The following is a 25,715-nucleotide window of genomic DNA, read 5'->3' as shown; positions in this document are numbered from 1 at the left end:
ACATGGATCTGGTCTTATTTACACAGTTAGCAAACATCAGTCCTGTAAGTCCAGGAATAACTAGAACTTTTCAAACTTTGGCAATTGGAATTCCTAGGACTGCAGCAAGATCATTTAGTGCCTAAGTTGATTTTCAAAGTTGGACAAAGGCAAATAGTAATTTTCACTCCAGATATATCAATTAGGAGTGACTTTGTAAATCTAGGATGCAAATTTGTCCTATTTGTCACATGCACTGAAGTATATTAGGAAAAACTAAACAAAAAAACCTCCAGGGAATAATCAAAAAGTCCAAACAGAAAAAGAAGCCAATAAACCCTTTCTTATAGTTCTGAATTGCTAAAACTGCATCTGCATTAAGTACCAACTTAATTGTTCAAATAAGATAAAGGAGTTCCAATTTAAAATAAATCTTTCACCTTACCTAAGTATTCCAATCCAAATCTATCTAGTTCTCTAAACAATGATTCTTGTTACTACATGATGTACTTTAATTTCTTTTAGCCCAAATGTTTTACTAGTGCAGAAAATTAACATCCTATGTATTACCCTGTAGCCCAATTTAATCAGATTTCAAAATACCAGCCTGTGACTTTGCACAGATTTTCAGAGCACCATTGCATTACTTCTTTCATACATGTTCTGCCATCATTTGCAGAACTGCCACTTTCATAGATACCATCCAGATCAGCTGCTGGAGTAACTATAATCTGCATTTACAAAACAAGAACCTTTTGAAATCATATCTAAATTCACAATCCTGTTACTAATCTTGAGTAAAAAAAAAAAAAGAAAGTGATATTCTTATTGTGGAAAAGAGAAACTGACAAGAAATTCACTGATTTTGTAAGGAATTAATGTGGTATTTGCTTTTCTTTGAATGTTAAGCTTTCATAATGATATAATGAAACATAAATTTTTAGTGTTAAAAATAAATATGAGATTTGAAAAAATGCATCCAGGGACCGTAAAAGAGCTAGTTAATATTATTGTGAGGCTGTTCTCTATCACCTTTGAATGGCTGGAGAAATCAGGAGAGCTCCCTGATGACTGAAAAAAGGCAAATGTCACACTCATCTTCAAAGACAAGAAATAGGCTCTGGAGAATTACAGGCATAATCAGTGTTATCTCACTCGATTGGAAACATTAGGGTTTGCTTGCAGATGATTAATCCCAGCCTCTGACATCACCAAAAAGTAGCAGCTTGAGTCTGGCAAAACACAAAACATTTAAAAAATAAGGGCAGTGTGACATGACAGAAGTCATGAATGAGAGAGACATTTCTGGGACACGCTCTTATAAATACCAAATAAATTTGTAAAGTTAACAAAAACTGAGAAATTAGGCTAGGGGAAGACAGCAGTAGAATATTTTAAGATGAAATAATGTGGTAAAGGGGCAGAACTTGGAAGAAGTTAAGGAGGGAAAAAATAAAGGAATATATGAAAAAGAAAATCATGTCCTCAAGTTTTTTGGCAACTGTCTGTGCATGATCTGTGTAGCTTGGAGCAGGACAGTGAATCTGTTGCTGACCGACATGTAAGTAAGGCCTGCTTCTGTGATCAGGACAAACTTTAGTATTGAAGGTGGACAACCCCAACCAAACAAATCAGACAACTGCAAGGAAATCAAACAAACCAGACAACTACAAGGAGCTGTGTCCAGACTCATGAAGGACAAGATAATGAGGAGCAGTCAGTGCATTTGGTGAGGCAAACTGTGACCAGCCCAGTGAGCTTCCTGTGATGGGATGAATAACTTAGTGGATGGGGAAAGAGGTAGTTTAAGGGCTCTTCATCTTCAGCAAGGTCTTTGACACAATGTCCTATGGCACCCTTACAGCCAAAACTGGAGGTATGTGTTGCATGTGTGACTTGGAAAGTGGCTGACAAACCTTTTGGACTGTTCACTGTTTTGGGTTGTTGGACTAGATGAGGTCTCCCCCAACACAAATTATTCTACAATTTAACAAAAACTGTGACAGTATCAAATCAAGAGATAAAGTTTACCTTAAAAAAATAATTAAAAAGAAGTATTTTAAGTGTCTCTTTAAAATTTAAGATGCTGAATTATCATACGGCTGAGAAGTGAATCACAGCTTGAAATGGCTTCAGATTTTGCCAAGTGCAGGTTTTCCTGTCATCTAGTGTCTATTTATTATCTGCTCTTTGTTTTACACTTGTTATTTTCAGTAAAATATTGTGTTCCTCACATGAAACACTAACAAAATAGACATAGATTTCATTAAGTGAGTCCAGAAACCTTACAGTTGTAGAAGAAATAGAAGATATTATACACTTCCCTGTTTATTTCAAGATCTGAAAGTTAATTCTGCACTTCAAAGTCATCATGTTCTGTTCCTCTTTTTCATGATTGTGTGAAGAATGAAACAAGGCACAGGAGGATTAGAATCTGACATTTAACTGCAAACAATAGGATAGGTGGGACAGATATCTGCAACAAATTACCACAGCATTCTATTGGATTTGCTGTTTTTTATGAGGTTTTAATCTCATAAAAAACGTGTATGGATAAGTGTGCTTGTAATAAAAGTGTTCAGATAACATCAAGTCATTGCACACTTACACTGTGGAGACTAGGTAAACAAACAACAGAGCTGACCAAAAGAAAAAGTTATTAAAATACTGAGACTGCCACAAAGGAAAGCAGTTGGTCTTTAAGTGCACCATTTCACACCTAAAAAATTATAAAAAAAAAAAAGTAAAAGAATCTTACTCATGGAAGCAAAGACTTTCAAGGAACTCCTGCGCACCTTTAGTCCTTAGTTGTAGAAATGATTGTACTTCTTTTGGGGGCAAGCTAGTGTATATCCACATCTTTCAGCCACCTGACCATTACCATTTAGTGTGAGAAAGCTGAGGAACTCACATATCTGAACTTACATGTAAATTAAATTAGAAATTCTGTGCTGGGTTGGAATATAGACAATGTCTTCTTAAAGATATATTATCATTTTCTAAGTAAAACAATGTATTCTCCAAGGTAAACTAAAATCCAGCCTAATCCCTTTTCAGTTGGCCTTTTGAAAATTATAAATCTTGCCATGAAAAAAAGTCTGATAATTTTTTAGGAGGTACTGAAGTCACTTAAAGGGTTATAACAATTAAGGATATGAATAGTTTTCAGTTCTGAGTAATTAAAATACCTAGAAAATTACTTTTACTTGAAACTTCATAAGCTTTTAGTGGAGCTCATTAATAGTAACATTTCTTCTGGAAAAGGGAGAAGTAGTATAGAATAAGAGCATCTAATTTTTCAAATTTCTCTTATTTTTTTGCTAGTGAACTTTTCTTTGCCAGTATGACGTGCAGAAAACTAACTGAATTATTAATAAATTCTAAACAACTAACTTTGGGGTTTTTTTTCCCAATATACATACGTGCCTTGCGCAGTTTTGCTGATGATGCTGTCTGCTGTTGAAAGAATGGTAGGATTAAGTGTGAAACCTGAGAAAGAAACAGATTTCCTCCACTGTATTTTCCTTAGATGTGAAATGCAAGTAGGCTTAAGACATGAAATCAAACCTGAGACAGCAAATGTGCCCTCAAAACATTTCTTGTCTCAGTTAAGCTAAATAGAAAAAAGAACACTTTCATTTTTGCTGAGCTTGCTGTTAAGAAAGGAAAGAAACAGGAAGAGTGATCCTAAAAGTTCATAATGCTAGGAAAGAAACAGGAAGAGTGATCCTAAAAGTTCATAATGCTAAAGACCAGCTTCCATGAATTTAGACTATGATTATGAGAAGAATTTTTTATGCTACATCAGTATTCTGGCAGGAAAAAAATTTGCTATACTTCCTCCTCCAAACAGCTGAGTGATAACTTGGGAGGCAAATCTATTTCAAGGCTTTAGCAATCATAGTCCAAAGACAAATAACAGGGCTGGGGCTTACCGAGAGTCTGCAGTACAATAGCAGTAGTAAATAGCAATAGTAAAATAGCATTATTCTGTCCTGTCACCATTCAGTGCTGAATACATATTGAAAACCCCCATGCCTCAAATTACAGATTAGAAAGATAAAAACTGGCCTGTCAGATTTAGATAAGAAATCTTCTGATTCTCTGCCCTTTCCATACAACCCATAGCAGAAGTGAATTTCTACATATACCCTTTGGAAAGAGGTCTCCAATGAAATGTTTTAACAAAAGAATGAGAAAAGAAGTATATATGGGTATATATGGCAGGCACGCATTAAAAAAAAAACAGGTGACAAGACATTAGCAACTCTAACGACATCAGTACAAGTGAAATAGTGAAGTATTGTCAAATGATCTAAAAAATATCACTCATTCTGGTTGAGATTCTATCTAAAATTAAAGAAGCCAAATGAATGGAAAATAGTCTATCAAATTAAATCAAGCTAGATCAAGCAAAAGAAGTGAAGCTGCAGATTACAAGAACTCCTAGCATACCAAACCAAAAATTGTAGAGCATCCTAGAGATAGTTCTTGTTTTTGTACTGTGCATTCCACATGGGACTTTGAGACAAATATTATGAGAGAACCTATCACAACAATGTTTTTGTCACTGCTTAATGTTATAACAGTTCAGCATTTAACATTATAAATTTGCTATACAATTTTAGTGGTCTCAGCAGCCACTAATCAAAGCAAGTAAATTTAAGAAAAGGTAAAGAATTCTGTCTGTCAAAAGGAAGCTTCTTACAGACCTGCAACAGAAATAAAACAGCATTAACTTCAAATCCAGAGGACTCTCTGGATGTGGTTTGCTAAAAAACCCGAAAATAACAATCTCATCAAGATATGAACATAAGAAAGGCTTAATACAGAGGTCTTTGAGATAACATCATCTAAATGTGTTGAAAAGCTCTTACAAAATGGCTAAGGATATATCAGATCCATCTTGAAAGAAGACATAAAGTGTTCATGAAACCCAAGGCTGAAATGATGAAAAAAGTGACATTTTATGCAGATAGACCATGTGCTATATACAGACATGTCAAAAAGCAGAGAAGGACCTAGAAAGATCCCATAATAACACCTTGTCTATGATTTTAAAGATGAGCTGCCCATGCAGAAGACTAAATGTATATTTATATGCATCTTTATAAAGCCTTGAAGGAAAGGTTTTCTTTCAATAACATCTGTTGATGACAAGCAATCAGGTCATCATTTTTGGTATTATGATGGAGGACATGCTTAACAGTTGCATGAACTGACATCAGGCTGCTCAAAGTACAAAATCTTATTCCAGGAAGAACTTTGCAAACTTTCACTTTATGATAATATAAAGAATTTCACAGAAAGAAACATCAAGCAAGCAATAAAGAAAACTTCACCCCCATAAGTTCACCTCATAAATAAACTATTTTATTGATATGTGCTTTTCTGAACATGAAAAATAGATTTAAATTGTAGTTTCACTCAGAATTGACCAAGTCTCACTAAGAGAGAAATAGAAACTTTTGTGAAATATGGGGGCTCAAACTAATTCTTTCTTAGTCCAGGGATTCTCAATCTAAGGAATCAGGTCATTCTATTAAAATATGGATTTTTCTTTCATGATGAAGAATTCAGCTTGCTCTTCTGGAACAAGCATACATCAATTGTGCAACTGTGCCCTGCCCTGAACTGCTGAGGGATGATTGTTAAAAATGGCCCTCCCTTCCTACCTTTATATGAATTGTTTTACATGCATGGAATGGTTTGTGTCAATGTGAATATAGGATGAGGAAATATTGATAACAGAAATGCAGAAGAAACAGGACTGTGGCGTGACAACAAGATTTAATCATGTTTTTCTGTTCAAGAGCATGAAACTGGTTTATATGCTGCTGCTATGGCTGCAGGGTCTTACTGCAAAAATAGAAGGAATAAAGTATTGGGAGACACCAAAATGTGTAACAGTAAGGGACATATGAAAATTATCCACTATTAGAAGACTCTATGAAGAAAGATTGTTGTATCCGAGGCCCTCTACAGTAAGACTTGCCACTCCTGTGTGCTATTGCACAGACCTCACCAAGACCACAAGGGCATGGGTAGCAAAATGTCTCAGCAAAATAGGCTGAGACCTATGAGATAAGTCTTTGGACAGGATCCCTGTTCCTGCACAGAGTAGGCTGAAACAGGATTACAATGGTTCCCAAATATAGAAACAGGTTGGAATAATGGAATAGAAGAGTTAGTTCTAGTGGGCAAAATTTAGCTCCTCTGAGCTAAGCTGTGGAAATATAATTAAAAATTTTTCAGATGTTTTGTAACAATCTGTGTGTGCCGGAGGGCTTGATGATGAAGACATTGACTAAGAAGGGATTTAGTGGGAATGACTTAGTAAAGACAGTGCAAGCCAGGGTCAATATCCCCAGTTTCACTCTAGGTTCCTGTGACATTAGGCATTACGTTCATCTTGGCTACAAATGCACTATGTTTTGGGTTTTGTTTCTGTTAGTTTGATTTTGGAAGAAGACCACTTGGTCTTTTTACTTTATCATTATTTTATGTTTAGTTCAACATAAAAAAGTTCTGGATCAAATAAACTTCCTCAAAACCTGGCCTGGATGTTAATGGCTACTTTACAAAAGGAAATTGGTATCACTTTTGAAGTAATCAACAAATAATTATATGAGTTCAGCAAATGCAAAAGTCCTCCCCACAGTAAGACAAGACTCACAACATCTCACAAATTTTATAGGATTATGGATTATTTATTTTACTGATTCAAGTATTTGCTTGTTAAATTTTTTATTCTCAAACTTACATGATAATGATAATTTCTTATATAGCAGTTAACAAGCATGATTTTGCTTTTGCTTAAACACTATTAATTAAAAAGTGGATTATTTTATCAGAAGAATACAATATTCTTTGAAGGACAACTTTCAAGTGTTTAAAACTATATGCTATAAAGTTATCATGGCTCATCAGAACGTAAATACTTTCTAACTCTAAAGCTTTCTAACTCTCACTTACCTGGAAAATTACCTGTGTATTACTGAGTTACAGTTCTCAGATTATTTACTCCATGGTGTAATGCTCCATGGTGTAAAAGTGCAATATATCAAAATGTGAGTCTGCAGAAATTACAAATGAGCAAAGAATTTTCTATGAAGTGCATTGTCCTTTCTGGTCCTGTAGTATGAAAATTACAATACACAATTTTCTAATGCTGTGTGATTTAAAACAAAATTTGAATACATGAATAATAATTATGTGTACATGGTTATTCTATTTTAAATATTCCCTTAAAATATACATTAAAATATCTAAATATTCCCACTTTTTTATTATATCAGTAAAGTCCATGCTAAGGAGTTTGCTTTAGGTAGTCATTGTCCTTTTAATGTTTTGACCCACATTAAAACTCAAGTCTTTACAGATTTATAGAAGCAAAATAAGAAACCTTTTCAGTTGCTGCTCCACTATAGTCTTTAAAACAAGACAGCATTGCTTTCCTGATAAATCCTTCCTTTACATTAGTGGGAGGTAGGTTGGTAAGAGTACCCAGATTGCTCTAATAAATCATGACTTATGTTTGTACAAATAAAAGATTGGTATGCTTCCATGCTACTGACTGAAAACTGATAACTAAGTGGAAATGGAATAACCCCTAATTTAGATTCGACTTTCTTATCTTAGCCTATCGTTGGCTTAGATAAAGATTAGTCATCCAGAAAATTTGGGTAAATCTGTTATTTTTTTAAGTCAAAATGCTTTTTTTCACAAATTAGTTCACTAAAACAGCAAAAGCATTTATTCCTTTTAAGACAGAAACTTTCATGACACAATTAATGTTTTCTGTAGCTCAGATTGAGGTGAAAAATTGTTTCAGTCTGGAGAGTCCTTGTTCTACAAATACACATGTAAGTCTCTCAGTGTTGTTAGACATTACAGACATAAAATAGAAAAGATATGTTTTGAGTAGAGGCAAGAGAAACAAAAGATAAAACAGCCTTATTATCACATCAGTTCAATTTGCAGCAAAGGTATATGTTGAGTCTCTCTAAAATCTCCCTTTATTACCTGCTATTCACCTTGGATATTTTCTACTGGGTAGTTATAATTTAAAAAGCCCCTTCAGGGCTCTTGTGCTTCTCAAAAGGATGTGTAAAAGAGTATGTCTCTGAAAATAAATATCTGCAACCAGCATCTTACCTTAGACTATGGGTCAATATACACTCACTTGGTATTCAGAGACTGCATCTAATTTAGACCTGAAGGCGACACAGGTGAGTAATATTTGCAGCAACAGAACACGATTCAAGCTACAGAGGAACTTATTTATTAGTTAAAAAGGGCATCAGCTGGAGAACTACAGCATCTCTTGTAGTCTTGGTACTATAATCTTTCCTTTTCCTAAGGATCCAACAATGAAATTCCATGTGTCTTTCATGAAAAAGAACAAAAAGTACAAGCCTTAGACCATTAAACTTTTTTTATAAGATACCTCTAATAAGATACCTGTATAAGCCCTGGCTTATATGCACAAATGAAGAAAAATTCTCAAGTTAAAGGAATTATCCTGGTATAAAAATGTGCATGAAAATGAAAAAAAAGAATTAGACATAATAATTAAGGTATTATAAAATAGAAGGCTATGAACTATTAACCAAGAATAATCAAAGGGACATTATGATTTAGAAGTTGATATGATAGTTATACCAGAATTTCAGAGAGAAGCTGTGATGCATATCTTTATCTTAAAATCTTTATTTATGATTGAGTGAGGGGATGGAGTGTACTCTCAGCAAGTTTGCAGCAAGTTGGGTGGGAGGCACTGCAGAGGGATCTGGACAGACTGGATCAATGGGCTAAGGCCATTGATGAGGTTCAATTAGATCATGTGTTGGGACCTGCACTTGGGTCACAAGAATCCCATGTAGAGCTACAGAGTGGGGATGATTTCCAGAATGTCTGGAAATCTGCCTGGAGGAAAAGAGTCCAGCAGTGCTGGTTAACAGCAGCTGAACATGAGCTGGAGTGTGCCCAGGTGGCCAAAGAAGGACAATGGCATCCTGGCCTGTATCAGAAACTGGCCAGCAGGACCAGGAGAGTGATCATGCTGTTGCACTTGACATTGGTGAGGCTGCACCTCAAATCCTGTGTTCAGGCTTGGGCTCCTCACTATGAGAAAGGTTACAGCTCATTTCCTCAGCCTGCAGCTGCAATGAGGGATTTGCACCATTCATTTTTGAGCAAGCAGGTGTCTAATCCTTTGCTCACCAGAGAAGGATAAAATCACCCTTGGTAAAGTTCACAGACTCATTACTTCCTCAGAATAATTCCTATTCATTCTGTCTCTTTGTCCTATTTGGAAAGGAAGTGGACATACACAAATATTCTGTAACTCACAAGTGTGCATAAAAGGGTGAGAAACTTTTGAGAAGAGTTAATAGTGTGGATGTGTTCCCACAACAAAGAACATAACTTGCAGTTTTGTCCTAGAACAACTTCAATATTTTCTCAACTTCAGCCTGAAGCAATTTACAAAATAATCATTGTGAAGCAGACTCCTGTGCCCTATACTGACCTGTCTCTGTCCTGAGGGCAGGAAAACATGCTATTCCCATGAAGACATAATATTACTTCAAGAAACTACACTGTACTTCACAATAATAGCAATAAATTTCCCAAGCATATTTTTTGTCTTCCTTTACGATCTCTACCCCACAACTTTTTAGAGTGTGTTGCACTTTATGAAACAGGAAGATTGGAAATCACATAGCTCATGAAATCCTTTTCCGTCAAGTTGCAGTATCCCTGGCACCACCATTACATAACACTGACCACTACACTCTTCAGAGTTGATGGATGAGACCAATAACAGGCCAATAATAATGACCCACAGGAAGCTGGCAAGACTTAGGGTAATTCCAATGCTTTCGATTTGTACATCTAATCTGAGGAGTTTGCTAAACAAAATGCTTTGTTATATACCTACTGAGCCTAATCTTTTGTGGCTCCAGCTCAGAGGAAACGTTTAGACAGGATATGCAGTGAACTGTGTGGCACTCTAAAAAGCTACAAGAATTTACGGGTTCAATTTTAAATTTCAGATACACGCATGTGAAAGGTTTCTGACTCTGATAATAGAGTTACATCATTTTGAATGGCATTAGTTCACAAAAGGCAGGAGCTAATGTAAATGGTTCAGTTCACCATACCATGAAAGGGCTAATGTACATTATTAACATAATCTAAATGAAGCTATGCTTTCTTTTGTGAGGTACTGAGTACTAGTGTATAGTAGTATCAGGCATATACCGTGGAATAATGTTTTTCAAATATTCCCTTGTTCAAATAACTTTCCTTATCTGGTTATCATCCAGCCCTCACATTACTAATTTATTCTAATTCAATTTAATAGAAAATTCAGCTATGTTAAACAAGTTTATTTGTACATCTGTAACAGGATTTTCCTGTCCCTTTCCCTAACTTGACTGCTGGCATAAATTAATTAGTTCTGTTTATTTCAGAATGCAAAGCTCTCAGGACAGAGAAAAAAAAGTAATTTTCATTTTCACAGTAATGCACTATTTGTGCCTAAGATGTTCTGGGTCAAAATCCCAAGTAAATTTTCTCAGTCATCTACTCATTAATGTGTGGTGACTGCTAATGTCTACTGCCAATTAGAACAATTCATAGAACCAATTTCTTTAATGAGAAGTTCCATTTTTATAAATTCATTATTTTTGTCAAACCATACTGATAGCAACTGCATTTCACATATAAAAAAGACCAAATTAGGAAGGAAAAAAGAAAATCTCACCTTGCTTATTCTTTATATTTCTTGATATATTAGGAACTGAAGTATGAATATGTTATCAGGAGAATGTGCAGAAAAATCAAAATATTTTAAGATTAAACAGTTGAAACTTAATATTGAGTAAATAATTTCTGTTACTATTAAAATATTCAAACAACTCAAGCAATTATTGGTCACTTAATTTCCTTTGCAACAAATTCACTTCCCTGCTACAGAAAGCACAAAAGTACACAGAGTAGTGGAAAGGCATTTCCTTCTACAAAATGCTTGGCATATTACAGATGCCACAAGAAATACTTAAAGAGTCTAGCAACGGTAATCATAGTAATAACAGATCTATTGCCTTAGGAAAACACAGTTTAAAAAATCTGGTCAGACCAGTGTGCAAGAAGCTGTAAGTAATGCACTGATGGCATTACATGGCCTATTGCTTGGAGAACACCGCTCCAGGAAACGTCTTCCAATAATGCCATCCCACAGACTGACTGTGCTGCCTTGCTTTTATCACTTGAGTTCTTTTATTTCACTCATCTATATGACTTTTCCTAATGAAGTTCGAAAGCAATCTCCCCTTGAATACAATTGAAATTATTTAATCTGTTTTTCTCTTGAACCCAAAAGGTAGGAGTTAAAATATAAAACTTAAAATTACTGTTCAATAACTGTGATAAAAGAACTGTCCATGTAACACAAATGCTTCAATTTCTACAAACAATCAGAAAAATAGATTTCCACAGCCTGCAACACTGAAAACGAACAAGCCATATTGATTCTTTATGGCTTGTTACAGCCAAAACACTGGCTACACTTCACCTTTTCCTGACGTAGCCATTACACACTTGGTGTTGAATATGAGCAATACAATTCAGAGCTGTAGTGAAAGACCTCTGAATCCTACCAAGCATCTTGCTGTACTAAACATTGCTACTGTATATATATGACTGTAAGTCTAAGAATGGACTCCAGGGCTTATCACTGACAGCCTACATAGGCAATTAAAAATAGCTTCCAGAGGTAAAATTTGCATTATGTAACAACTAGATTTTACTTAAGCATTCATGACAAAGCACTACAAGAGAAAAATATTACTTTTTTTTCTTTTGTTTATTTAGAATTCAGATAACAATGTTTACACTATTATGTGGGAAACCTGCAATCTTAGTTTTTAATAATATACTTCTCTAAATAACACTGTTATAGTTTGATTTGCCATGATTTCAAGGACAAATAAAAACTATTCTTTTGCTTCTGTATAATATCTGACACATCTGTGGGCTGGGTATCATTTTAGATTCATTACATGAAAGAAAACCTCATCTATTAGATGAGCCCTGTTATACTACAGTAAATTTACTAAAGTAGATTCTATGAAAAAATAGTCATTTTTTCTTCACAAGAATAATCATGTTCACTACAGTGGAATTACAAATAAGTATAAAGTTTTCAGAAGTGATCTGTTTAATAAATAAGCAGTTTATAGGGCTAAATATTTTGTAGCACCTAGGCAACACATCGTATGTTAAACATTCTGTCAGTTCCAAAATCCTGGAAATATGCTGAGATGGAACATCGGCAAACAAACTCACTAGTCCTGCAGGCGCCATCAGCAGGTGGTATTTCAAACAGAAGGGAAAGAGAAAGCAGCATTCCCATGGCATTAACAAACCCTTACCTAGCGGCTGCCCTGCAATGATCCTGGCATTCTCTCCCGCCACGGCGGCCCTGGCGTGCCTCTCGCTCATGTACTGTACGAAGGCGTAACCTTTGTGCACCGAGCAGCCCACGATCTTCCCGTACTTTGCAAAGATTGCTTCGATGTCACCTTTTTTGACAATAGCTGTGTTCAGATTACCGATGAAGACTCTGGAGTTGATGGACTTTGGGTCGTTCTTATTGGTGACATTGCTCGTCTGTGTTTTGCCAGTCATGGTTGGATCACTTGGCTTTAAACCTTAAATAAAAAACAAAGAGAATTATGCTTCCAAGCATACAGTTACCCTGACTTTGGATGATTTTTACAGCGATAATTCACTTTTAATTTTTCACTTTGGGTGAATCTCGATTCAGAAGAATCAAACTATCAATAAAATCAACATAGCACATTTTAAAATACACCTCAAAAGTAAAATTTAAACTTATTTTTATAGATGTGGAATATACCAATACATCACTTAATATAATGCTGTGATAGCAGAGCTTTACTGTAATCATATGTGGATTTCTGCTTAGAAATTCAATATTGACTTTTTAAGTACTTAGCCATCTAGAAACTGCAAAGCAAGAGAATGAATCATTATCTACTGTCAAAGAAACGAACATTCAAGGCCACGTAGAGAGCAAACTCTTAAAATGAAAAACAACTCTGCTTTTGTTTGGTGTCAGTTAGAGCACATTTCTCACCAGTTAAATAACGCTGTGAGGTGTGCAAGGCAGGTAACATACAATTCTTTACTACAATCAATATATTTCTATCAGAACAATTTTCCCTGTAAATTCAGTACCAAAAAAGAAGTGAGAAAAGACAGTGGCTTATGTTCTGAGAATTAAAAAGTAGAAAAATAAACCACTTTAACTCTAGGAACACAGATTTTCTTGCTTCTTTTCTCTTTTATCTGAGGTCACGAGTGGAAACGCATCCCGGTAAATCTCTGATGGGAATAACCACATTATTTCTGGGAAAGATTTGGTAAAAGAAGAAAAAAAACCCCAACACTTCTTGTGGTCATATCACCTCACCCCTCTGAAGTGCATGTGATTATCGTAATTTCTATGCAAATTCTTCCTGCCAGCAGGTCTGTCTATTTCCATATTTACGTCAATTTACTTAGACGGAAATGAAATAAAAAAATTGTCCCACATCTGCACTGCATTCTCTTTAGCTTTAGTAGGCCACAGAAATGTAAAAAATATGCATAGCTTTAAGTAGAGAAAACTTCTTTTGTCAGAAAAAGGTCATTTAGGCAGCAGTGAAATATGGGCCATATCTTACAGCCAAGAACTATGCTACTATTTTTTAACCTGTTCATGCTTTTGATTAGATTCGAGTAACAACTCAAGCAAGAAGAGAATCCAGTTATATACTTTTCACAGTTAAAACTCAGTTCATTTCTCAGAATGAAAAGGTATAATAGCTTCTATTCTGAACATCTAAATTGGAAGTTTTGTATTTTAAATCTGTAGCTACCATACATGAAGCTAGAAAAAGGAGCCATTGTCACTGAACTCCACAGAATACCTACTGAACAAAACAACCACAGTCACAGCCATCAGCACTTTGACTGTCCTCCATCCCAGAGCATCCAAACCCCACCTTCCAGCCAAGAACGTACAAGAGAGATGTATGGGCAGTCCTCCTAAGTCTCAGCAAACAGCCTGCTTCGTTAAATGAATGTATGCAGTAGAGCTGCCAGTCAAAAAGCTTTCACTTGATTAACACCTCAGCATGGCAACTTTATGTTACAGCATTTAGAAGAAAATAAAATAAAGGGTATTTTCCTCTAAGTTTATTTATTTTTAAAATACATTGTGGAAACATAACATACTGTATGCATGCATACATTTCATCCTGGAAAACCAGGAAAACTGCCTTGGACACAAACTTCTGACCTTTATCATAAGACAAATTCAATACTGTATATTTCTAGATTGCTGTGCAGATTGTGCATATTTGAAGTCATGTCTGTATATAGCTAACCTGAATATTGTGAACATTCAAAGCAGTATGCTTAGTACTGTAACATTGTCAAGGCAAACCATTTACAAATGTAAATATAATGCACACTAAGATCCACATTGGCATAAATAAGACTACTGATGTTTTCTGGGACCCAGGAAGTTTAACCCTATCTTACATACACCTGTACTACACAGGAGTCAAAATGACAGTAGCACAGCCATGTTAGCTTAAAGAGCCCTACTGACCCAAACTGAAGAGGTAACAGGGCAGAACAACAAGGTATAAGAGTAACAAGGTATAACAATAACAGGGTTTGGGCAGTTGCTGAGGGACAAGGAACATCTGCTATCCCCTGTGCTGCTGAGTTACACAGCACTCCAAATACCACTCTATTGGGAAAACTTACCACGGAGAGTACTGTGTTTATCTTTGTGAAGATCCAGGAAAAAAAAAGCTGTATCTGTGCTTATACAATTTTTAGCATCTTATCTATCTAGTATCTGATAATATCTACATTGATTGAGCTGGTAGCTGGTTATTTTAGTAAACACATAGAGGTAGTTTATCACAAGTATGACTGGCCTAGAAAGCAGTAGCCTGGAAGGGTACAATTTTCTCTTCCACTGCTGCATGGCTCTTCAGTAAGATGCTTTTAGTGCCTCTATTTCCACTTTCTAATCTTCAGACCAGCATGTTTTTACTAAGTGCTATGTTTTTTGTTATATAAATTCTAACACAACAATGTGACCTCTGTTGGAATGTTTAAGCATGACCAACAGACCATTAAAAAAATCCATGGAGAAAAAAATTTACAGAAAATCTGCCAGAAGTCAAGATTCCCATGAAAAGTATATGCAACAAAACACTTTATTTATCACCACCAACGTTTTCTACCACACACATTACCACCACAATGTTTTCTAAACACTTTACTGCACTCTGTATTTCCTCTGTTGTTTAGCCATTTAACATGGGATTTGGTGAACTATTGTTATTTCATAAAAATCCTCAGTTTTGCCCAGTTTTTCTATGTACTAATTTAAATAGACTTTGAATAGGACATTGAATATTTCTCTGTTGTAGTTGTTCTTTGCAATGCAAATTTACGATATTTTTATAACACAAAGAGAAGTAGTTGTCTGGTGGGTTCTCTCATATTCAAATGAGCAGTCAGGAAAACGTGCTGCAGAAATTCAAAGGGTGCAAATAATACTAACATGAATCATTGAGATTTGATTGCCTTGCTGGTCACAATACAACTGTGAATATTTAATAAAAATCAAAGATCTGTGGGATCTTCATTACAATGTGAAAGAATTTATGGTAACTTCTACACCTCACTTCTAATATGCATCAGTGAATACTGAATTATACCCATATTCTCTGAGCTATTGTGGTGGTTTGACCAGGAAGAAGTGGGAATTCTGGGAAGCTGTGGTCAAACCAATGAAGGTTTTGGGTTTGAGACTGGCACCTGGTGTAGCCAGTGGGGTTTGGACACACCTCCGAGAATACACAGGGGTTAAAAAGCAGGGCACTGCCCTTGGCACTCTCTCTTGGGACGTCGCGGCGAAGAGGTCAGATCTCTCCCTCGTCCAGCCGCTGCTGCTGGGCGGGGGAGGGGCAGCCACGTGGTAGGCCCTGGGCCTGGACAGAGATGAGAGGTGAGGGGGCTTCGAGGATGGAAGGGTGGAAGATCCCAGGGAGTCAGCCCTCGGGCAGCCATTCCCCCCCAGGAGAGAGAGAGAGAGAGAGAGCCGGCGACACCGAATGTGATAGCAGCCGGCCCAGGAGGAGAAGGGGGGAGGAAGAGTGCCCGGCCGGAGCGGCAGCGTGTGGGCAGCGTGTGTGGGAGTGCCGCTCCGGGACAGACAGAGACTGCAAGTTTTAACCCCTTTCTTTCATGATTGGGGCCTTGCAAAAAATGCTAATCCTCCTCGAAGCTGAATAAGAAGGGAGATAAGAGATGAGATGAGACAAGGACCTGGCCCGAAGAACGTGGAGATGATTGAATGGGGAGAGATGATTTGGAGTGGCCTTTTGGCTGGACTTTTCTTGTGGCCATGGACTCAGTTGTTCCTGTGACACAGACTGCACTTAGGGGGAAGCAGTGGCTCAGAAACCAGGAGGGTTCATTCGTGAGGACCCCCCGGCCCCAGGGGGTTGGAAAAATATGGGGGGGACAGATGTCCCAAAGCAGAGACTGTGCCTTTTTGGAGTGAGACAAGGCATCCTTGAAAGACAACCCTAAAAGCAGCTCTGGTCCATGCGTCAGTGGTGAGAGCACTGGGCATGGAAGGAAGATGTCACAAGCGGCAAAAGGACTTTTTTTTCCGGGCGGTGCCGAAGTGACAGAGAAGCACACGAGGTTTCAGTGTGTTTCCAGGAGAAGCCTATGGAACAAAAAGGACTCCTTTCCTCTTCATGAACTGAAGTTTGAGTATACTAAAGTGTGGGGCCAAGGCTGGGCAGTTGGTGTTTTGGGAGAATGTATCGGATTGGGAAAGTCAGGTAGTGGGGAGGAGGAAAGTGGTTTTTTGTAAGGTTTTCAATTTTTTTCTTTTTTTTCCCTTATGGTCTTTCCCTATTTTCCTGTAGTTTAGGTAATAAAGTGTTCTTTATGTTCAAGCCAAAGCCTGTTTTGCTTATTCCTGGTCACATCTCACAGCAGACACCAGGGTGAGGGCATTTTCATGGGGGGCACTGGCTCTGTGCCAGGCTCAAACCATGACAGCTATCAGTAAAATCACAAACATTGTACCTCATACAAATGCAGAACTAAATGAATTAGTGAGAGAAACATATCTGAAATAATCTCATTTCGTTGCAGCCTTTAATAAGGTATCTTGCTAATTTCCTATTATTGAAGTGATCCTTTTTGGTAATAAATTCCTCCTATATGCCAAGCATATCTTTTAAAAAATGGTTTACAAATAACATTTAGCTGTCAGTGCACTTCATATTTATTCAATACACTTCATTACATACAGTATTGTTCTACGCAGTAGCTGATTTAGTTATTTTACCAAGAAGTAGCTAGTTCATCTTGGTATAGTTAAAAAAAAAAGTAATAAATTAGGCCATTTCTTTTACTACGCAGATCTCTAAAATTCTTTCTTAAACATCAACATTTCTAATATGTCAAACTGGAATGAAGACACAATTTCCTAAAATGAAATTCCTATCATCCGGGACGTACAAGTGAAAAGTTTAAACCAGTCAATTTGATGTGCAAAAGAAGGGAGTATAATTTAAGTCTTGGCTTCCCTCACTTTTCCAGCATTTTCTGACAAAACTTGGCTAAGCACCAGCAGGACAGTACATTACTTTGTGGCTGTGAAACTCATCATCTTTCCATAAGATGCATATGTGAAGGCGCAGCTCCATGCCACAGCTGCTTCCCCTCTGGGCTGTGCCTGGCACCAAGTGCAGACCACAATCCCTTTCCAGTTGTGCCATGGCCCAGTGCAGGGAAAACACAAAACTCAAATCGAAGAGAAAGAGAACACCTTGTCAAAATCTACATTCCAGTAGCTCCCAAGCTTTTCTTTTAGGCAGTAGCGTCAAGGCACGATCATAAAAGTCCTGTTGGACTTCTGCTCCCTGAGCTGCTTTATGCATGTTAACAATGATTCTTCACACAGTAAAATGCAAAATATGCCTTTGAACTGACAGTGATTTGGGCAAAATGTAAGAAAAATTTAAAGATATATAAATGTTTGAGGATATTGATTAAAGGAATTGTGAAAGCGATTAATTTCAGCATTTTCCCAATTGTACAGCTGTTTCTTATTTTAAAATACTGAGAGGAATCCATGACTTCTAACTAAAATTTCTACCAAATACTGAAATATTGTCTCTGGACATGTCCTTATGCATTTTCCTATGCTGAATTAACCAACAAGGCTAACCTGTAATAACTTTGTTATAATTAGAAAAATAAGATAAATCTCTTTAGAAGACTAGGAAATATTTATATTGATGACTTGAGTTTTCTCTCTTATTATTTTCTCTTATTTTCATTTTTTCCTAAGATCTATACCTAATTTTGCTTTTTAAAAATTGTCTTCATTAAATTTAGTAACACTTTCAGGAGTTTCTATGTATTTATGTTCTTTCATCTTAGAGCTGTTTCTTACCTTTCAACAATAAAACTTTTTAACTAAATAAAGAAAAGTCTACAGATTTGAATAAACTAAGTATTACTTGCGGTGTCTTTAGGAAAAAATAGGGTCTACTGAGGAAAAACTAAAATAATAAAATCAAAAATCTTTAAGGAAAAATAATCCTCTCTGAAAATTAAATAAAAGAGTCTTACTTTTACAGAGACTTAATTTCAAACTTTCATGTATTTATATTTTTTTACAAAAGAAACAGGAAAAAATCAAATTCACTTTCATTTCCCTTCTCCCACCACCCCTCCTCCAAAACAAAAACAAATTGTTTTGAGATCGTGTTTAGAGCTGGGCCAGTAAGTAATCAACAGCCTGGACTAGATGTGTGTGATAGCAAAAGAGTAATGCTGTGGAGAAACATTTTTAAATATGAAAATTTCCAACACCGAAAAGTTACTCTAAGCACCATTAAATTCCAGATCTTAATTTTTGATATTTATTATAAGATCCTTGCATGCTGAGATTCATAGTGCACATTTGATTATTGCAAATCCTTCTTAAAATGATAAAGCCCTTAACAGACACAGGGTTCAACACTCATGTTTGTTTCCACAATGAAATCTGCACTACAACAGAAATCCACAGTAGGAAGTACAGACTGTGAGAAATTAATTGCTGAAATATCTGGGGACCAACCTGAACATTCTGGCAAAAAATCAAGCATCATAGTATTGGTCTTTAGATAGAAAAAAAGGCAGCACTATGTGATGTGATCAGTTTCTGGCCCAAAACACCTTGGGTTTTGCTCTTTTCAGCATTTCCAAGCAATCTCTGCCCTTCTGCTGGCCAGTCTCAGTTAAAAGCTGAACTTTTGTTAATATCAAGGTTCAATTGCTGCTTTAATAGCTGAGATTTTCTGTGATGTGCTGGGTTTGAGCTTAAAGAATCAATAATTATTAAAATTTATATCAAGAAAAAAAGATTATGCCATAAAATATTTTCTCTACTTTTCAATTAACTTTTAGAAACAGTGATAACATTAACATTTTTATAGAGTTGCAGAAAATGTTAAGGCATTTAAGCATTTGAAATATTCTTCTGTGCATCAAATGTCCTGCACATAGATTAATCTTGCATTGGTACTTTACTGGCATTTTATGGAGAAAAGTCAATATTCATATTAATTGCTTTAATAAGTAGTCATTAAAAGTATTTTATCTCCATTAAATCACTACTTGACAAAACCCCTATAAAATTTTTCCTATCTGTTGGAAACATGACTATTGGATATTTCATGATGGCTGTCAGAAATGAGAAGGAGGGAAGAGAGGACTGAAAGCTATCAGATAAAATATATTTTGTCTTGGTGAAATTCTTTCTTCTTTATGTTTTAAATTCATTTTCATTGAATTATTATTTCTAGGTCACAGAAATAAAGAAAAAATTTATTCATAAGATGCTTAGTTATATTCACATCAAAATACTCAGGCTTTTCCAGTCATCATTAAAGTTAAAGAACATGACTCCTCTCTCTCTCTCTGTCTCTTAAATATATCCTGCCTTTTTATTTATTAATAAATAAATTAATTTGTTTGTTTGTTTATTTTTATATGGTTTAGCTTTTTGCTTCCTTTCAATTACTTTAAATAAGGGGTTGACACATCTTGTCTGTAACGCGGACAATGCTCCCTTCAAGTTGGCATTTCTGGAGCTGCGTAAATGACAATATGCATCAATGTGCCACATCTTGTAGAAAATGAAGCACTGAAAGATAAAATGATATAGCAGACCTCACTTCATCTTCTGCTGTCACTCTTCTTAAAGAGACAAATACTGTCTTTGTGGAAGGTGAATAAAACATATCTACTTGTAAAAAAATTTAAATTTTTATGTTAGGGGTTAATAGTAACATACCAACAAAAATAAACACTTTCAAGGATATATTATTTTGCATTAGTTGTTTAAGTTTTTGGAACAGTAAGGGGAAGAAGTGCACTCTATGCCAGGAGTAGTACCACCAGCAAGGAGTGGGAGGAAAAAGGAAAAGGTCTGTACAGGTGGATGGAGCATCATCCTTAGCCTCTTTAATTCATTGGAACCTTCTCCTGCCTTAATGGGCTAGAGGAAATGTAACCTGTCAGCAAAGAAAAGTAGGGATTTTCCCTCCTATTCACATGCTCTTTGTTCTCAGGATGTAGAAAATAACCCTGTAAAGAAATATGTTTCTCTGATAAAACATTTGATGAGCACTCCTTCCTCTTATTTAAACCCTATAAAATACAAGGATTTATTTATACATTGTCAAGATGCAACTCTGGTGGCTAAGATAAGAAGTAATCGTGATAGCACATACCAGTATAACCGTGCAAACCATAGAGTGAAATCAGGAAAAAAAAAAAACCCTAAGAATTATTCAGAATTTTAAATAGGGTTCAAATTGGAGTAAAGATAATGCATTATCTACCTGTGTAATTTCTTAAGGAGATACACACTTCAATGGTATATTTAAGAGATTTAGACATTGAGGTCACTTAGCAGATTCCATAATGGGACCTTTGCTATTGTCCTACAGGTAATAATTCACCTTTCAAAATGTCTTGAGGACAGAGAGCACAATTTGGACACTTTTTATATTAATTAGTAAATTAATTAATAATTTTAATTAGTAATTAAAATAATGTGTTAAATTTGATACTTTAACATGTCTTCTTTGAATCTATGTGCTGGATATGCATATCCAGGAAATGATAATGGAAGTTTTTGTATTGGGATGCATTGCTTTTACTTGCTGTCAGACACGTTCTTGGAGAATGAAATTAACAAGTTTGGGGTCTTTTGTTTGTTTTTTAAGCAAAAGGCAAACTTCACTTCCAATATTTTGACCAGATTTATTTGTAGTCAGCTATCTCATCTAAGTCATCATTTATCATTTATGCAGCAAGCTATTTTAATCTTCTCTTGATTAGAGAAGATTATTCCTGCTGAACTTTTAATAATTTTTAAAGCATATCCTACTTTCTATGGTTGCCTAAATCTGTTTTCAGTCTTCAATTTTGGGTGCAGTGGCAGTAAAATGTGCCGGACTGCTGTCTTTCTCGTCACTTGGTTACTTCGTGATACTATGGATCACCTAAAAAAAATCTTAGCTATATTTGCTGTCATGTGTTATTTCCAGCTAATCGTGTGTTCAGTAGAAATGCTTGGTGCCATTTGGCACTGTTCCTCTCTCTGTCTTTGTGCTTTCTCTTCAGCTTCATATCACTGTGAGGATTAAATGAGCCTTGGCAAATAAGATAGTCTCCTACTATTATTTTTTATATTTCTAACCTTCCTAATAAACTCCATCAATTTTCTCTGCCCTCAAGGGAGTTTACAGTCACAATGTACAACATCTTCTGAAATTTTAATTAATGAATTGCTTTAATGATTTAGAATATAAAGCTATTATTTAAAACTGGCTGTAATAAGGGTAACAATGTCGTGGTCAGATGTTTCCCCAACACCACACTTATTTCAATCCTTCTCTGATACGTACTAAGCTGGTTTTGGGACAGATGACATTAAGCATAGCAGAGCTGATATGAAGAAATTTTTCAAATTATTCTTCAGGGAAGAAAACTATTTTGGAAAATTTGTCATGCATTTTTAAAGTAAAGTCTGTTATTTATTGCTCATGGAAGTGCTATAATTATCTCATAGGTAGACAAATTTTGTGCTATTGAAGTCTGTGGCAAAACTTTTGGTAGCATTATTTTTGACTAGCATTTTGCTCCCTTATGTTTCTTCTATTATTTTATAAGAGTTTGAAATTGGATTTGAGGAATGTCATGGTCTAGGCTGTTGAATACCAAGCAAGAAGTCAAGAGCTTCCAAATTGTAATCCTAGCTCTGGTACAGACTTGATAAGAGAGCTTGTGCAAGTCACTTAATATCTCCACGTTGTCCTCTTTCTTTGGAAACTGGCAATAATAATGACAATATTCCAGCTCAGTGGGTTGTTGCATGAAAGAAATTTAAAAATGCAAAATACCAGAAAAATGCTGAAGCTCTAGGAAGTGTAATAGAAAATATACAGTTTAATTGAAAGCATAAGTTTGTTTTGAGGATTAGTGGTATTCTTGCTTTTCTGATTTTTGTATATTTCTAAGTATTTTCTATTAATGGATATTTCTTATGTTTTAACCCCCCTAGTAGCTGATCAAAATAATTATTTGATCTTTCATAATGGTGAGAGGTTTTTAAGAATACTTGAATTTCACAATCAGAGTCAAACTGTAATCACATATTCTGTTGTATTCACTCCAAAATGGCCCTCTCACAATCATGTCTTGGGGATTTATGGCAGATGACCACAATGTGCATCTGGCTTATAGGAAGACAAGCTATTACTGACAACAAAGTAATTCTGATATTTGACTCTGCCAGTAACTTTTGTAATACTATGCGGTAAATCACTGACATATTGTGTTTTTGGCTTTTCCATTTCATTCTTTTACCCTGGTTATTCAGCCTGGCTAGATTTTTGTAGATTTTTGTTGGGTGTTAACTGCATCTTTAAAATAAAAGCACATCTGCAGACAACATCTGGTAGGTTGCCACATCCCTGCACAGCCTTGCTTTCATTCTTGAGCCTGTACAGCACACCCTGAGTCAGGAACCCAAGGTAATATGCTACCATTCACCACAAAACAGCTGAATGCTTTTTTAGTCTATCTACAAAGTCTGTTGTCTTTTCACACCCTAAATCTCATCTGCATATATCAAAGTTTAAAATTACGAAGGTAGTCAAGAAACGAGAAATTTCTCACCACTGAGGATATACAACAAGACATCTGGTATTTCTTTACTTGATAAACTTTAGTGAAATGTGTGAAATGAATGTGAAAATCTGATTTTGAAATGCAAAATATGAAAATGGGATTTTCCATGTAGGATAATGAGAATTTCCATCATCTATACATAAAACACGCAGAAAGAAAAACTCATAGAAAATATGAATATGTATTTAATGATGGTTTTTTTAGAGTCTTAAGTCTTGTATTTGGATCTGATTCAGCTCTTTTTTCCATCACAATAATTCAACCATGTGCAAAGCTCTTATAAACTAGATCCATAGACTCTCCTTGGCATTTCATAAAAAACAAATTCAAAGCTATCTGTGGAATAATTTTTCTTCTATCATCTGAACATAAAGGCATCTGAAGTTTATTTGCAATTTGGTTTCTGAAACTTACAAGAAAACAAATGTTCCAAAGAAGTGTTTTCAAGATTGAGTGGCTTGAGATATATAGAATATTTAAGCCTGCCCCAATGTATGCATTAACACGTCTTGCCTACAGACTACTTCAGCTATTTTTCTCTGTTGTGAATATTAAGGACACAATATCCAACTGCAGTAGCTTTCTCAGTGTTTTAACAGATAGTTCAATATTTAGGGCTTTTTCTGGGCCAGTAGAAAGTTTCCTTCGATTTTCTATTGCTGAAAATTAGAATTTGCAGTCTTGGTCTCCTGAGTCTGTTCCTTGGCTTTTTTAGCAATCATGGTAGCATGGCCACTTCAGGCTCTTAACTCTACATCTCCCATCCTAGAATACCTTCAAGAACATTTGACATTTACTTTGTAATTAAATCTGTGTGAATATTAATGCCAAATCTTTAGTAGGTACTTTTAATATAAAAATAATATTTGTCTGTTTGTTTTTCAGTTACATGCTAAGACATGGAAATTAAATGAAAATTAGTATAACAATATTTTCATTGCTACTGAGAGATCACAAAGTCTGCAGTGCCTGCATTGTTCCCCATAGCATATAAAATTTCTGCTAGTTGGCTTAAGAAATATGTTAAAAGCAATGTGTTCCAATACTGTGTATCATTGAGAACACCTGAAATGCTGTTTTACCTTTTCTTTCTAAAATAAATTGTATATACACACAAAAAGTCTTTTCTGCTCCCTCTTTAATTTTGTGCAAAAAGCCACACAAAAATTGTATGAGAAGCTTTTTTCCCAATATTTCTACAGTTTTGTAGTCTCAGCAATAACTTTCTGCTGCAGCAAAGAGATAAAAGTATGATTTTAATTTAGTTTGGCATAATGGCAATTCTTAGTGGAGCTATAACTTTAGCACACATCTGATTCCCAGACACAATGATCATAGTCCCTACTCAGCTAATTATTTTATTTGTTTTATGCTCTTTTAAAGACTTGTTTAATCAAACACCACAGAATAGGAGCATGCCAAAGATGGTCCCCTAAAAATATTACCCAAACATCAATCAGCCAGATTAAGGTGGACTTTTGCATGTAAACCATACAAACTCAGCTTTTGATGTAGCTTTTCTAATAAAATATTTGAGCAAATTGATTTTCCAGGGCAGTGTCTAATTATTTTATTTCAGCAGGTAACTCAGTCTCTGGGATCCAAATCTGTGTACATTTAAATGTTCTATAATTTAGTGCTGGCTGCATATTCCTGGGCTGGGTTAATACTTGGCAAAGAGCTCAGAAAATAAATCAATTTCTCTTCAGATATAAGTCCAAAGTGTCATGCTCTTTTCTTGTGCTGAATTCTTGTATTATAAATGTCATCACCATACCTCTGTAACACCTGTCTCATATATTCTCTGCTTCTCCCCATGCTTCAGTCCATTCACACTATTTCTTACTTGAGTCCACTTTATTTTTTCCATGCCACCCCATCCTTCCTGCCCATTTTCTTCCTCCTTGAACCAGAGGGAGGAGCACTGGCATGTAGGTTGTCATACAGCTTTTATAACTAATTTTTCTCTCTTAATGTGCTTTATAAAAAAGAATCTGGGGTCTTTCATCTGCATAGCATTTTTAAAGACTACTAAATAATTATTCTAATAATACTGACCATGCAGGATATTGGTTTTTCTCCTTACTATTTTTTCCATACTGTTTTCACACAGTATGTACATATGGGAAGGACCATAAACAAGGAAAATATTTCCACTAATTTTTCAAATTGCAAAGTGGATTAGGATTTATTTAAAAGGCAAAAAATGCAAGCCTGCAAAGAAAATTCTTAGAAACCTCAGTAGCAATTATACAAACCCAAAATGTTTAACATAAATATAGTTTATTTTTTTTCTCCTCTATCACAGAATATTGGAAATATTTGAGCATAAAGAAACCTCCCTACGAATCTTACAT

The 25,715-nt window shown here is 35.6% G+C and overlaps 1 protein-coding gene across 6 annotated transcripts in view; it reads right to left on the bottom strand.

The window, feature by feature from the left end:
* The window catches only part of RALYL (RALY RNA binding protein like), a 367,535-nt gene that overhangs the window by 170,574 nt on the left and 171,246 nt on the right, over positions 1-25,715 (bottom strand). For all 6 annotated transcript variants that reach the window (XM_064706292.1, XM_064706298.1, XM_064706296.1 and 3 more), the window contains one exon: positions 12,420-12,698. In XM_064706292.1, coding sequence (XP_064562362.1) covers positions 12,420-12,675 — 256 coding nt within the window. In that variant the 5' untranslated portion in view covers positions 12,676-12,698. The remainder of the gene's footprint in view (positions 1-12,419; positions 12,699-25,715) is intronic.

The sequence above is a fragment of the Zonotrichia leucophrys genome, chromosome 2 (assembly GCF_028769735.1).
Source record: "Zonotrichia leucophrys gambelii isolate GWCS_2022_RI chromosome 2, RI_Zleu_2.0, whole genome shotgun sequence".
NCBI lineage: Eukaryota > Metazoa > Chordata > Aves > Passeriformes > Passerellidae > Zonotrichia > Zonotrichia leucophrys.
The sequence above is the reverse complement of the archived record's forward strand: the minus strand, read 5'-3'. Positions and strand labels throughout refer to the sequence as shown.